We start from the raw sequence: 14,675 nt of genomic DNA on the forward strand, positions 1-14,675 counted from the left end.
ATGTCTTGCCTTAACAGATTCTACTATATTTTTTTAAATGTCTGCATTTTTATATAAATACTGACTTGCTTATTTATCTCATGCATTCTACAAAAACAATCCGTGTAACACAAAAGATAATTTATTTAATCCTCAAGCATGTTGGCACTGCACCTAATTGGCAAGCTATCTGCAGAATTAGAGCTCAAATATCCGGCCACATTTTTTTCCTATTTTCTTTGCATCCATTACGTGTGTTCCATTTACAGAGCCTGTTGAGTAAAAATGGAAAAGGGGTGCAGGGATGTCTTCACAGCGCGCGTCAGATTTCACAGGCAAATTCCTCGAGGTTCTCTGCAGCAAATGTAGCCGCCCTGAGACACATTTATTGGGAGACAGCTGCACGTGACTTTGCGCATGTCGTTACGGTTATGTGCTGTACAAATGAAGCCGAATGAAATGGAGAATAAGATCTGTAGCTTCGGTTGTCTTCGCGGTGTGCGAACAAAGAATAACCATTAAATATATATTCATAAAACAACATGGACCATGCGGATCAATGAGCTCGTGTTTCTGCAGCCGTCTCCTGTTATTCATCGACATGCTTGTGCGTGGAAGAAACGGAAAGCTCCACCTCGATGTCTAAAATGGCAGCGGGGGTTGCAGTGTTTCAGATGCAGCAGAAGCTCCACATCTCCTTCCGCCAAAGATGCAGGAAAAAGACCCTCCTCATATGACGTCATCGGGTCTCGCCGAGTCAAATCATAGGCGAGAAAACCTCCGAGGACGAAAACAACCCGAGCAGCCAGCGCGGCCCCAACCAGCCGGCTCTTATCCTTCATGCCGGGTCGTTTTTCAATTACATACAGTTTCTCTTTTAAAACCCGGTGCTAAACAAAGGAGATGAGGGGACTCCTGTCGTTTTACCGGGGCCTGTGCTCTCCGAGTAACCATCAAGCCAGACGCAAAGCTGGGATTGTCGGTTCTCGGTGCGGGTTTTGCGGAACTCAGTCAAACAGCAAGGTACGGTTGGAGCTGTTGCTGCGACTTTTGGGCTAAACAATGCGTTGTTGAAAAAGCGGTTGACTTTGTATTCGTTTCAGTTTTTGTTGTATCAAATCGTCGTTGCATGCCACTCTGATGTGGACGCGATGGAATAACAAGATCTGCAGGGATAACAACAGATGTAGCTTACTGTTTGTTTCCCCCATGAGGAAAAACCAAGCGCAGATACACCACGGTGTTCAGTTAGTTTTTTTTCAGCCCCAGTGACCGCAAACACATTGAGGAAAACATTTGTTTACATATATATCTAGATCATTTTCAGATTATTTGTTAAAGTTTCAACCCCCCCCCCCCCCATATGTAGCGCTATGTCATACTTAAATCAGTCCCTAATAGTAAAATTACACTATGAAATATGTAGAACAATACCGTAAGACATTATCAAAAGTACACTCAAATCATTTCACATTTATGTAGAAAAAGAGCATTTTACTTCTTGTACAGGGTTATAAATGGTTAATTTGCCATTTTTAGCCACATGATAGTAGGCCTATACACTGCAATGTAATGAATAATTTCATCCCAATTCTGTTCTTTATCCTCATTTTGTGGCTATTCCTATGTGTAAAATAAATAAAGGCTGCACTTGTTGGATTCATTGCTTGCTCTTTGGCTGAAAAATATGTTGCTGTTCTTTCTTTCTTCAGCCACAGCCAAGATTTGGGCTGTTGTTTGACATAGATGGCGTGCTGGTTCGGGGAAGGATGCCAATCCCAGCTGCAAAAAAGGCATTCGAGAAGTTGGTCGACTCTCAGGGAAAATTTGTGGTGCCAGTTGTCTTTGTCACAAATGCAGGGAACTGCCTGCGACAAACAAAAGCAGACCAGCTCTCTCACATCCTGGGAGTAGCTGTGAGTTATCCAAGTGTTGAGAGAGTTTGTTCTGTCTTGAATAAATACTCCAAAACTAAATTCTGGTTGTCCTCTATCACTTCTATTAATCTCTTCTCACACCTACTCTATTCCCAGATTACCCAAGATCAGGTCGTCATGTCTCACAGTCCCTTGAGGATGTTTACAAAGTTTCATGACAAGTGTGTGCTGGTGTCAGGACAGGGGCCGGTCCTGGAAATTGCAAAAAAGTATCCTGGAATTGTGCTTTGTTGTGTTTTTTGCTTACTATTCATTGACTAATAAGGCTAGCATATTACTTGTCATTGTCCTTAACTCTGTCTTTAGTGTGGGCTTTAATAATGTTGTCAGTGTTGATATGCTGAGGGAATCATTCCCATTGATGGACATGGTGGATCACAACAGGAGACCCAAACTGCCGGTAAGATATTGAAATCTTTTGCAGAAATAGATGACAATAGTAGAAATATTACACGCCTATTTAGTCATAAACAGCAGCACATGTTAAGCTTCTCTTCGTTCATTACAGTCCAATCCTGTTGGCAATCTTCCCATGGTTGAAGGTGAGGACATGTACCACTTATTAGCTCTCAGCCTGTATTTTAATTATCCCTTATATCAAAGGGATATAATGTTTGTCTTTTATTTCCAGCTGTGATTCTGTTTGGGGAGCCGATTCGGTGGGAGACACACCTGCAGCTGATAATTGATATTTTATTGACCAAAGGTAACCTCAGCAATGTTCACCAATCCCAACAGATGCCTCACCTCCCCCTGCTGGCCTGCAACATGGACCTCATGTGGATGGCTGAGACACATTCTCCCCGGTAACCAGTGCTGTCACAAAAATACAAATATTTAATATAATAACATTGACAAGGAAAACACAGTCTTTAAAGAGTCCAAATGTAAATATACCCCTCTGCTTCCCATGATCCCATTTCACTCAGGTTTGGCCATGGGACATTTCTTGTGTGCCTGGAGAACATTTATAAGAAGATAACCGGCAAAGACCTGAAGTACGAGGCGCTCATGGGAAAACCCAGTGAGTTGACTTACCACTTTGCAGAGTACCTCATCAGAAGCCAGGCCATGGAGAGGCAATGGAAACTCCCCGTCACTTCACTTTATGCTATAGGGTAAGACACCATGTTTTTGTCTGTAATTCACATTTAGTAAAAGCATATGAAATATACTAAGAAAGCAACCACACATTTTCACAGTCTGAACACAAATGTACATCTAGGTAATGACAGAAGGCAGAAAGTAGTACCAAGGATACTAAAACCTGCCACCTGACTTAGATTACCAGTTATTGAAAGGGTTTGTCCTCCCTTTATAACTTAAGTTTGCAATTTTAACAAACTAAAAGACTGAGGAGTTGCTTAATTACCACAACTCTTCTCTTTCAACTGCCCGCAAGCATTATAGTCATCATATCACACCTTTCTTTCAGAGCTTGCAAATTTCACTTCAACTTTTTGTCACGAATGTTCCTGTTTTGTTGTTACAGCGTTGTTTTTGTTGGCGGAGCAGCAGAGAAACTTCTTGAATGTATCAGTATTCTGGCTATTTCCTGATGTCTTCCCTCTTTGCCCTCTTAGGGATAACCTAATGACTGACATCTATGGCGCCAACCTATACAACCGCTACCTGGACGAGAGAGTTGCTAGGAAAAACCCTAAAGCCGTTGCTAAGATGGTCTCCGCCACGGGGTCCGCCACCGCTCTGCCCCAGGTGGAGGAAAGCCACAATCATTGGGAGAGCGAGCTGGCGTTGCCCTCTGCCACTTCCTGTAAGTCTGTCCTGGTCTGCACGGGGGTCTACAACCCCAACGAAGAGGTCCCGCCTGATTCCAGCCACTGCATCAAAGAAACTGTGTTCCACGGGCACCGGGACTTCAGGTTCGACCCCGCGCTGGTGGAGCCAGACTGCATCGTGCATGATGTGGCGGACGCTGTTGAACGCATCTTTGATCTGGAGAAGTTTGTGCCTCAGTAGAGTCGAGGTCCTATCAGTAAACAGGGTTATATGACATAACATATAAACCTGTAGGAGCCTAACACTGTGGACATATCAACAGGGCATTGACAAAATATGGGTCCTCTTAACTGTCAACATTAAGAACAACTTTAGACAAGTTCATAATGTAAGTGTTACTGTCAACTGCTTTTTTATATTATTTTTGACTTAAATTACTTGTTTGGATTAAGGAACGATTTAAGGAACTGCCTTATTTGACCCTACGAAGTATTTTTTTAGATGATAGTTACGTTGTAGATAATTGAAAATTCCTTCCTGAAATCATCCTATATTTATTATAAGAATTTAACAGTGTTTTTAAGAAGCATATTCAGATAACGGTTTACCTTTATTCTGAAGGTGAATTTTTATTATTCCATTTTAAGACATTTATTTACCCATTTATCTTGGAAAATCTATGCGCGTATATGAGATTAATACATGTACTGTACTGTTGGATTTGTAGTATTGTCCTCTAATAGAAATGTCTGTCTGCATTTTTTGTAGTTGTGAGACCAGTATTTGCACAAATCATCTTTGTTGACTGTTACCATACCTTCCTGCCATAACCTGTTTATTATAATGTCGAATATTCTATATCCAGAAACAAAAGCTACCTGGAAATGTATTCAGATTAAATTCCAATACGAATCAACAACTGTACCGTTCCATATCTGATCATTTACAGTTTTTGCACTCATTGGAAATACCTTACTGTAAGAAAATACATGGAATAGTTACACATGTTATGCATATTGTCTCTGATTTTTTCCAATAAAAAATGACCAACAACCTATCACAAGTAATCAAGTCAATGATCATTCTCAGTTAGCGCAGTGTTTTGTTTTTTTCAAGATATACACTGTCATACATGCTCAGCTAGCTCAGTATTGAGTCATGTAGTGAGATCAGTTGTAAAGCAAATATAACATGCATAGACTGATGAGTGTAATACATTCAGAGGGCAAAATAGTCCTCATTACTCTTATATCTCTAATTTGAGCTTATTTCTGTTATCAAAAGCTAAAAAAAATAGCACATGTAATGACTTGCAAAGACACTTTTTTAAATGGGTATGTCATCATGTTTTTATTTTTAGCCTTCCCTGCTTTTATAAGTAAACTAGATTTAGGTTACAGAAATAAAAATCAGTTACCTAGAAAAAGTCTCAGTTGAAATGGCTGTGGCCGTTCAGCATTAAAACAACTTTATTGCAACAAACAGAGACATTCGTTGTGCTTCCGTCAACTCTATTCTCCTCTAATGTTTCAATAATTCCATTATAGTAGGTCCCTCAGGTAGCCTTTATCTTTATAGTGTGCTTCTTGTGCAACACTGGCAGTAACTCCATGTTGATGAGTGGTTTTTCTAGTTCCCCCGCACAAATGAGAGAATCCACAGTGACCTCCAGCGGTGCAGTGTGCAGCCTCCTCCTGTGTTTAGGCAACAGTGAGCGCAAAGAGTCGGCCTCCAATCCTAAATGTCTCTCACAAATGTACAGTGTGAAGCTGGACGTTTTTGCTAGTCTCGAGCTCCACAGAAGCAGAAGAATGAGGAAGCATAGCATCACTCCAATCACAGTGTTATAAGTACTATCAGTACAGACTGTCAGCACACAGGAGGAGAAGTATTCATCGCTGAGTTCAGTGATGGCTTTCTGAACCACAGAGTCTGGGCCGGCACATATCGGCTCCTTTAAGACAACGGCCCTGTTCCTCAGCAACCAGCTCCTCAGGTATTGGATCCTACAGTCGCAGTGGAAGGGGTTTCCTGAAAGTGAGACCTTTTTCAGAGCAACCAGTCTGTCAAAATGGCCGGGAGACACTGAGGTGAGCCGGTTGTCCTGAACATGGAGCTCTGTGGTGTCTGAGGGCAGAGTGGGCAGCTCCACCAGACCTAAAGAGCTGCAGTTGACCTGCAGACCCTCAGGAAGGAGAGCTGAACACAGGCAGGGCCGACCAGTGGTGTGTGCGCTTGATGTGGCCCAGACCAGGAAGACAGCTAAGATTAAACTGCAGAGCATCCTGTTGGAAAGGGAAAGAGTATTCCAATACTTTCACTGTCATTTCCAGTTGAGATAATAATAGGAGCAGGAAGGATTCCTAGAGTGCAGCACTAAGCCAGTTGTTATATTGGAGAATCCTAAATTAAAAAAAAAGTGATAATTAAGATGTGCATTAGAACAAGATAACGTTTCTTCAGAATCTTTATTTATTGTTTATGTCAAAACTGATTTATTAGGTGAAATTAAATATATACAGCTTTTAATGAAGAGATACAGGCAAATGACAAAGTGAATGATACATTCCTTGTTTTCTTAAGTTACACAACAAATACACACCTTTTATAGTCCAGCCAACTTGGAACTTACCTCCTGCGGTGCCAGTCATCCTTAAAATATAATTATGTGTTCATTGTTTTAGTCCGTTTGTTGCACAGCCGATACAGAGCGACGTCAGTGTGAGGAACGCACCGATAACACTGCACGATTATGCCGCATTCACTGTGAAGGAACCCCATCTGCTTAGAGGAGATAAGAGTTTATCTATTAACTAGTGGCGGAGGCTATGTTAAGCTCATCCACACAATGTTTGTTACTGACATCCACTGCAGTGATGAGGGCTAAGAGGGCTTTATACTCCAGAACACAGCTGGGAGCATGTACAGCTTTAAGTGAATTTAAAAGTACCTATGAGATATTTTGCAAGCCAAATATTAAATTAGCTTGATGCCAAAGAGCAAATGTTTCATGATGGAGTTCTAGCCTGCAAAGCAGAAAGGAGGTTTATCCAAAACATAATGTCACACTTCCACAGCCGAGTTTGAAAGATTATTTCCACTGGCTGATCCTATGAGGAACTGTGTGGCCAGCACATGATTCACCAATAGGTGGTGTAATGGCACACATTTCCACATGATTTTAAAGCACTTTAATGTATGCCCTCTAGTGGAAATGCTGCAACACTTGGAAATGGAAATGAATGATTGAGCCTTGAAGTGGAAGATACTGGAGCCTAAAGATAAGGCTCCTTTGCAAAATGCATTAAAGAAGAAAAAGAGTTTAATTTTCCTTTGATTCGCAGTGACAGCTGAATCAGAGCTCAATAAGATGAGGCATTTTCTATTTTATACACACTGGAGAGCAAAAACAACACATGCGTACCATAAGTCATATATTCGTTTATTTTGCGTTCTCAACATTGTCACAGTTGAAGTTTTACAATAACTGGGGTCTTACTGACTCACTACTCACTGTACAAACAGAATGCACATATAAATGAGGCCATTCTTGTCTTTTTTTCTTTTTAAATGTGTCTCACGCCAGACTGAACAGCTTGCAGCAGGATGTGTGTTTTTTAGACGCGCGTGTGTGTGTGTGTGTGTTGGGGGTTGTTTGTATGAAAAGAGAGCTGGATGTGAAATGGCAGCAAATTTCCTAACAGTCTGTTTTTGAGTTATACAGCACATGTCTGTTCACTGGAGGCAGAGACAATCGATATGTTCATATATCACCCCCTAATCCATCTATGAGGTGATGTGTATACATCCGGATCTTAACTGCAGATATCAGAATAGAGTACTGATCATATACACACTATGTACAGCTGATTCAACCCCCATCTTGGTCCCTTCATTAAAGATAAACCATCCATACAAGCAGTTCATCTGTTTGCACACCAGAAACCCATATTTACATGATGAAAGCCCTCAGCAACAGAAGTGCAATGTTCCTTTTGTTTGTAATTTACACAATGGCTTTTTGCTGATGAAATGCATGCCGAGCTTCATAACTACCAGCTTAACATAGAGTAACAATAACACGTCAACATCAGGAAAATCAAAATAAATCAAAACCAAAATGTATAGGCTGATTTCTTCCCCATCAGCTCACAGTGAATAGGACACATGATGATCCATGCAGTGCATTGTTGGGGTACTTTCTCACAAAGAATGAATTGAGACATTTGAAGCACGACAACACACACCAAAATAAACAGGTTCCTCGGTTTTTACATCACCCCAAGATTTCAGAATCATAGCAAAAAAAAATCCATGGAAAGACACATTCAACTGATCATTAATGTCTCGTATGTGATATGTGTGTCATCTGAACGTCCTTGAGGAGAAATGTGTGAGAATAAGCCTGACTCATGGCAATGGTTTTCTTTGTGAATGTTAAAATACATTTACAACCTGAATATTGGGACAAACTGTTTACTGTCACTAATTTACACACTAGAATAGACTCTTATTTGTAGAATGTAGAAAGTTATTCTTTACATATACCCAGTTCCTTTGTTCAGTTTGCATTTTGTATATCATAACTGCAATTCCTGAAAAAAATGAAAGTGTTCTTTCATATGTGCTTATCCAGCAAAATATTTCTGTTCAGCCCAAAGAGAAGCATATTCCTTTTATTAAAATATATACACACATTCCTCTTTCCACTGTGAACTGTGTAAGTAAGTATTTATATATTCTCAAATGAAAAAAGATATATTTTTTTCACCTGAATCTCGTCCTGGACAATAAGATAACAGACTTCCACTCTCAGTACAAGTCTGCATTTTCTGAACATGATTGCACTTAAACTTGCTATGGTAACACTGATTCGTTATACAATGTGCAGAGGATAGCCTCACATTAATAACATTACATGCAAAAATCACTTACTAGACATTCCACTGAACTCCAAGTCTGTACCTCTCATACGACCACGAGGACAGCCACACATTAATTTACTGAGAAAGACTCTGACAGGGGTCAAAACAAATATAAATAAATAATGACGCAACACGGAGAAAAAAAACGTACAAATTGGAGGGACACCTTGCTTGTTGTTAATGTACAAAATCAGAACAAAGATATTGCACATATGATAGAAAAAGATGAAAAAAATACTTCACTATGTAGGAACTGATTTTATTCACTCACCAAACGTCGTTGGCAAATAAAAAAAATATACTAAACAAGGCAAAAGAAGATTTCAAACGTGTTTCTGTTTTAGAATTTAAGAGTCAGGAGAGCAGCTGTCACATATTTTAAAGGCAACAGACTTAACATGTTCAACGCGTTCTGCGGGTCCTTTTGTAACATTTGAACTGAGCCCCCCGAGGGTATTTAAAATGTATTTTCAATCTTCGTTACTTTTTACAGTTTAAGCAGCCACAGTATGAGTAGTAAACTGAGATTAAAACAACCAACCAGCCCAGTTTATCATTCAGGAGTTGACAGGAAAAGTCTGCTTTGAACCTCAGTGTTTCGAGGCCCATATGGAATAGCTGTCTTCCAGAGGCTCCGTCTGATCCATTTGAAAGGCAAAATTCAGATTATAGGCCGACTGAGTTCACTCCTTTCAGATCTTCATCCTGTCACCCCAGAGTCAGTATAATACTGATAAAATTCATTTTTGCGGATAATAATAATTGTAAGTATAATCTTACAAATTACTTAACGCACAATATACTGTACATGAAGTCTTGACTAAATAGATTATGCATTAATAATTGGCACATTTATTTATGAGAGCTAGGAGACAACACATATAGCTGTCATCTACAGTAAATACAGCACTAGAACTACAATGACTGAGACGGTCGGCTCAGCAGTTTACCTGTCCTTTGATTTAAGTTAGTATGAAATGATTATATCTTCACTACGCATGAGCTCTACGCGAGGCAACGACACATTGCATTCATATGATGGTAGGATCTGAAAACCAAAGAGTTGTAAGTTGACTTCTGAAAGGCTGTGCACAAGAAATGATGCCATCGTTGTGACAGAGAAAACAGTCAGCCACACCTTTCCTCCTGATTATGTGAAGGTAAGACCGGTTATTGTAGGAATGAAGCAGTGGGGAGCGGCTTGGTGAGAGATGGCATTTTCTCTGCAGCCGTCATGGCCGGGCGTTGTGTTTGTGTGTGTGTGTGTGTGTGTCTCCCCCCCACAAAAGCCCTGATAGGGCCAAGCCCATGATCAGGCAAACTTGTAAAAGGCCCCTGGTGGAACGTGTGAGTCCGATTTCCATCCTGCATATTATTTAGAGCTGGAGGTGAAAAAGGTGCCTGCGTGTGATTGGTTCCCATCACAGCAGCGGTTAAACACAGTGGACAGGCCATAGAGTTCTGCTGTCAGTCCCTTTGGTGTTAGCAATTGTCCCTCCTTCATAAAGTTCCTCCTCGCTCCTCCTCTCTGCGTTAGGAGCATCACACTACGGTGCTGATGCCACTGTGTTTAGCTTTGGGTCCGCCAGGCGCCGAACCCACCTGCTGACTGTGGTGGTGAGGGGCATGCTGGGAGTGTGAGGCGTGATGGGAATGCTGGCTGTAGTGGCTGTGCTGTTGAGGGGGGGGTTGGTGTGAGGTGTATCCCGGGTGCTGGTGGTGCTGCGTGTGGGGGGGCGGTTGGTAGTGGTGGTGGTGGTTGTACGGCGGGGGGTTCTGGGGGACTTGGCAGTACTGGGAGTGGGGAGAGTGGAGCTGCACTGTGTGTGCCGTCTGTGCTGTGTGATGCAGGTTGGTGGGGTGGGGCTTGTGGGAAATGAGAGTGGGTTGGCCGGGGGCGGGGTAAGGGGCGTGGCTCAGCGATGACGGTTTGCCTCGCTTGCTGCCAAAGAACGACCCGAGGATGGAAGTCGATGCGGAGTTGGGGATGGAGGGGGGGCCGCGGGGGTCGCCCTCGTGTGGCGTGGTGGCACTCCGCCGTGTGTGAGGACTGCTAATGATGGAGCCCTGCAGGCGGGAAAGAAAGGTAACAGCATGGCCGTCAGACACCGTGTAGTGCTTCTAAACTACAGCTACAGGGAACTAGCAGGATGACTTCACAGTTTTCTTTTTTTAGATAAACAAGTAGCAAAATGTTATAGGGCATGCAGATGAGAAACTCAAAAAAAGTTTTCATGGTAGGCAGCAGGAATATTTCAGCTTCAAGATGAAGGGAGCCTATTTTCAAAGGAGCTGGGCTGTAAAGGAGCTAACTGGCTTGAAACAGTAAATCTGGAACAAGAGTAATTAGATAAATACCATTAGGAGCATAAATAAAGTCATTAACAGAAAAGACAACATTTCATCGTCATTGCAGTCAGTGTGCCAAACCCTCTCAGAGTCACACATGCAACTTGTTATAATAGTTCCCACATGCAGAGGATGTGACAGGCAATCCCAGCATCCACACGTTAGCATTCAACTAGAAGTCAGGAGGCAGGAGGAACTAAGCTCTTGTATGCAGACTTCACTTTTCCTCCTTTTCCTGGGTCCAACACTGCTGACTATCCAGGTGTGACTTCTCCTAAAAACAAGCGTTTCCTTTGGCACATGCTTCATCTAAGACTAGAGAAACACCACATGGCATCTTTGAAAGCCGAATGACATTTTCAGGGTCCCAGACTTCAACCCAACACATGAACTCATGGACACATGAAATGAGGGGAAAATGAATGAATGAAATCCACATCTGTATAAGTCCCAGTGAAGCCCATCAGTAGACTTCTGGCTATGAAGGCCACATCCCTCCCTGAACCTTACAGAATTTAAAAGAAATTGTAAAAAAGGGAAAAAGAAAGACCTGACCATTAAGAGGGGCTGCAGGAGATGAACAGTTTCCTAGAGTCTCACATAGCTACCACCTTGCCACAGGGAAGAAGAACCAAATGAAAACCGCTTGGATGGGATTGAATGAAAGACAGACACAGGCGACAAAGGGAGGGATCAGAGGAGGGATTAGTAGAGTCATGCTTGTTCGAAGATAAGGTGAATATTGGTCATATAACATGACCAACACAGGAGATCTCTGGCTTCCAAAAAAGGGGCAGGATCAGACGCAGGCAACCCATGCATGCACACTAACTGAGGCAAGCAGGTTATAAGGCATCCCAGGAAGAAAAATAAATGACCCAAACAAATGGACTGAGTCTATGAAGCAAAGAAGGTGTAAGACCAAAAATAAATGGTGTGTTTTCACAGTGCACATCATCACATAGAGAGTAGCTTGGATACCAGCTGCTTCCAACTTACTTCCATATTGCTGTCTAGTGATCCTGCACTGCTGCGACGCCCCCGCTTGCCTGCCCGAGACATGCAATACCACAGATTAGAGATCGACACACTCCTGGATCGACTACAGACGTTTAGGCCGCCCACCCATCCCGAAGGGGGCAGTGCAGTGGATTGTGACTGTGAGTAAGGTCCAAATATGGGCGGGAAGGGGGGAGCGCGTTCAGGGTTGTGGGGTGACAGGTGGCACTGTGGCAAGCTATTTAGTGAAGAGATATCTTCAAACAGGCTGAAAACTAAAGCTGGCTTAAGTATTTTTACTTTTTAAACGCCTTTTGAACTGCTTTAAATTTCAAAAGCTTTTCTATAAATCTCAACAAATATGGACTCATCAAGTCTAAAAGCTTAAAGTTTATGTTTTAAGTTAAGATAGCAGGCTATTTGGTAAATGAACAGGGTTTATTTCTAAATCAGAATGTTCCAAATCTTTCACAAATATAACAACGTGTTTGATAATGTTGTCACAAGATGTAGATTTTCTTAGGGTTGGCCGAAGGTTGGCTAGAGCCAGTGTCAGTGACAGTCACGGAGGAGGAGACACATCAAAAGCAATACAGTGGTTGTTGCACATGGGATGTACAGGCATATACAGGTCTGAGGGCGAACAGAGCACTTTTGCCGTTGTTAGGCACACTCAGCCAATGATACATGACCAATAATCACACATAAACAGGAAAGTACCTGATGTGTATGGAAATAACACAGTAAATACACATGGAATGGGGGTATGGCAAGAAAGGAAAAAGAAAACACTCAACAAAAATGACCCCGCTAACATGCCACATCCTGCATCTGAAAACACAGGAGACCGGAGGGACTTCTACAGATCTCTTCACTGACCTATCATTTCACATTGAGGTTGTGATCATTAGAACAAAGTGTTTCGTGTTACCAACAGTGAGGCAGACCCCTGACTGGATTTCATTTTGTTATCAAGTTAATCACCCGATAACTTCACATAGCTGTTATCTGTAATGAATGAAATGCATTCTTGCTTCAGGGACAGAGCGGCTGCGCTAAACACTGAAATTCATGGGTGTGAAATGACTGTTACCGCCAAGACTTGAATTACATGTTGATCTCCTTGCTGTTTAATAATTGTACACACCGAGCTCTTTGTTTGGTTCACAAATATACATGAGAGGAAATGGCATATGATGTTCGAATCAAACACAACATAAGATTATCATGAAATGTCTTTGAAGAAAACCAACTTAGGGTAAAAGTGCAAGGTTAAACAAAAGTGACGATAAAAAACATGAATGGAAATGTTCCGAAATAAACTCGTCCACATGATCAGGGATGAGAACTGCTTGTTGATTTCATTCATCACTGAGAAGACAAATCTTAGACAAGATAATAATGTTTACACAAGTACTTTCACTCAAATAGGTCTGTATTCAATCTTTGAATTGTCAAAACGGTGGAGCACCCCTTAAGTCAAACTATCCAATCATGAATGAGTTGTAAAGTGATTTAAAGGGGATAACTCATAAAATAAACATATGGTGCCATGAAACAACATTTTGCTATTTTTCATCCCCTTGATTTGACCATAGAGAGGTGAGAGAAGGATAGTACCTTTCACTAAAGTACTGGCTGGTAAAACAAAGATGTTTTGGCTGTACCTGCTTCGGAGAGGTCTCGCAGCGAGCTGCTGAGGGCGCTCCTCTTCAGGCCCTCACCCATGGCGTAGGTGTCGTCCAGACTGGCACGGTTCATGTTCCCGTTTCCAGATTCCTTCTTCAGACCGGAGCTCTGCGACATGCTGGGCCTCACCACTCCTTTCTGCTTCTCCAGCTCGGCTGTGGAAAGAAGCCACGGAAACACTGAGGTAAGCGGGACTGGTTTTACAATTGATTCTGGCCAGGAAATTATAACTTCTCTGTGATGCATTCATCCACCCTTTGCTTTCAGAAACTCTATTGATTTAATAATATTAATAATAACACCCTTTATTTATCAAGCTCTTTATCAGGTGCTCAAAGAATTTAACAGAGGTGAAAAACGATCAATAACTATGATAAATAGTCCAATTAAAATCGAGCTAATAAGACAACATTTAGCACAAGGACACAACATTAATCACACATTAAAAACAAGTCTGAAAAGTGTCTTGAAGGTGGGGAGGTCAGTGCGGTTTCTGATATGTTGCGCTAGTGAGTACCAGAGGGAGGGGGCATCAATGAAGAAGGCTCTGTTCCCTACATCATTTCTGTTTTTTGAATGTGTAGAAAAAAAGCTCTGCCTTCTGTTAGCCATCCTGTGAACTCTGTAAACATTCTCCCTCATAAAGAGCCGTAGTTGAGTAATGAGGACCATGCCTGTACTTCACACAGCCGGAGCGAGACAGAGTAAGAGGGGGGATGGGAGGGGGAAAGGCAACTCACACTCTATTCTGTATTTCTCCATTTCCTGGACCTCAGCAATGGACTCTCGTAGGTCGTCTGTGAACTTCTTGCGGTCTTGGGGGTTGGGCGCATTAAAGTTGATGAGGACTTTGATGTCAGCACCTGGTATCGCTGATGTAAGTCTGATTCCATTTGGGTAATCTGGGGCAACGGAAGAGAGAGGGAAAGACTTTTATATGAGGGCCATTGATCAAAAGCAAGTTAAAACACAATGGGCGAATCTGTCTGAAGTTTGGAAAGCATAAACAATGTCACAGCCCATTGGTTTGACCTGTAATGGGATGTGTTACCGAGCT

The 14,675-nt window shown here is 42.0% G+C and overlaps 3 protein-coding genes across 13 annotated transcripts in view; 1 reads left to right on the forward strand and 2 right to left on the reverse strand.

The window, feature by feature from the left end:
• Window positions 1–98: 98 nt before the first annotated feature.
• On the forward strand, window positions 99–4,713 carry LOC307037778 (haloacid dehalogenase-like hydrolase domain-containing 5). Of its 2 annotated transcripts, XM_079678879.1 has the most exons (8): window positions 309–1,002; window positions 1,692–1,895; window positions 2,013–2,125; window positions 2,223–2,316; window positions 2,425–2,458; window positions 2,548–2,722; window positions 2,846–3,034; window positions 3,500–4,713. In XM_079678879.1, exons 1-8 carry the CDS (start codon window positions 883–885, stop codon window positions 3,894–3,896), a joined length of 1,326 nt encoding a protein of 441 aa, XP_079535005.1. In that variant the 5' UTR covers window positions 309–882; the 3' UTR covers window positions 3,897–4,713. The 2 variants fall into 2 exon arrangements, with proteins under 2 accessions (XP_079535004.1, XP_079535005.1); XM_079678878.1 differs by having other exon boundaries at window positions 99–1,002; window positions 1,692–2,125.
• Window positions 4,714–5,107: 394 nt separating this feature from the next.
• gp9 (glycoprotein IX platelet) lies at window positions 5,108–6,995 on the reverse strand. Of its 3 annotated transcripts, none has more exons than XM_079678905.1 (2): window positions 6,289–6,995; window positions 5,108–5,941 (listed from the first exon to the last, which is right to left on the reverse strand). In XM_079678905.1, the coding sequence occupies exon 2, from the start codon at window positions 5,938–5,940 to the stop codon at window positions 5,212–5,214; it is 729 nt and encodes a 242-aa protein (XP_079535031.1). In that variant the 5' UTR covers window position 5,941; window positions 6,289–6,995; the 3' UTR covers window positions 5,108–5,211. The 3 variants fall into 3 exon arrangements, with proteins under 3 accessions (XP_079535031.1, XP_079535030.1, XP_079535029.1); XM_079678904.1 differs by having other exon boundaries at window positions 6,259–6,995; XM_079678903.1 differs by having other exon boundaries at window positions 5,108–6,059; window positions 6,259–6,995.
• Window positions 6,996–7,077: 82 nt separating this feature from the next.
• iqsec1a (IQ motif and Sec7 domain ArfGEF 1a) overlaps window positions 7,078–14,675 on the reverse strand; it is a 95,297-nt gene continuing 87,699 nt past the window's right edge. For 7 of the 8 annotated variants that reach the window (XM_079678839.1, XM_079678840.1, XM_079678842.1 and 4 more), the window contains 4 exons: window positions 14,359–14,520; window positions 13,597–13,773; window positions 11,930–11,979; window positions 7,078–10,648 (listed from right to left, as the gene is read on the reverse strand). In XM_079678839.1, the coding sequence (XP_079534965.1) occupies window positions 10,124–10,648; window positions 11,930–11,979; window positions 13,597–13,773; window positions 14,359–14,520 (914 nt within the window). In that variant the 3' untranslated portion in view covers window positions 7,078–10,123. The remainder of the gene's footprint in view (window positions 10,649–11,929; window positions 11,980–13,596; window positions 13,774–14,358; window positions 14,521–14,675) is intronic. The other variant, XM_079678845.1, reaches the window with a different exon arrangement.

The sequence above is a fragment of the Notothenia rossii genome, assembly GCF_949606895.1.
Source record: "Notothenia rossii genome assembly, chromosome: 4".
Taxonomy (NCBI): domain Eukaryota; kingdom Metazoa; phylum Chordata; class Actinopteri; order Perciformes; family Nototheniidae; genus Notothenia; species Notothenia rossii.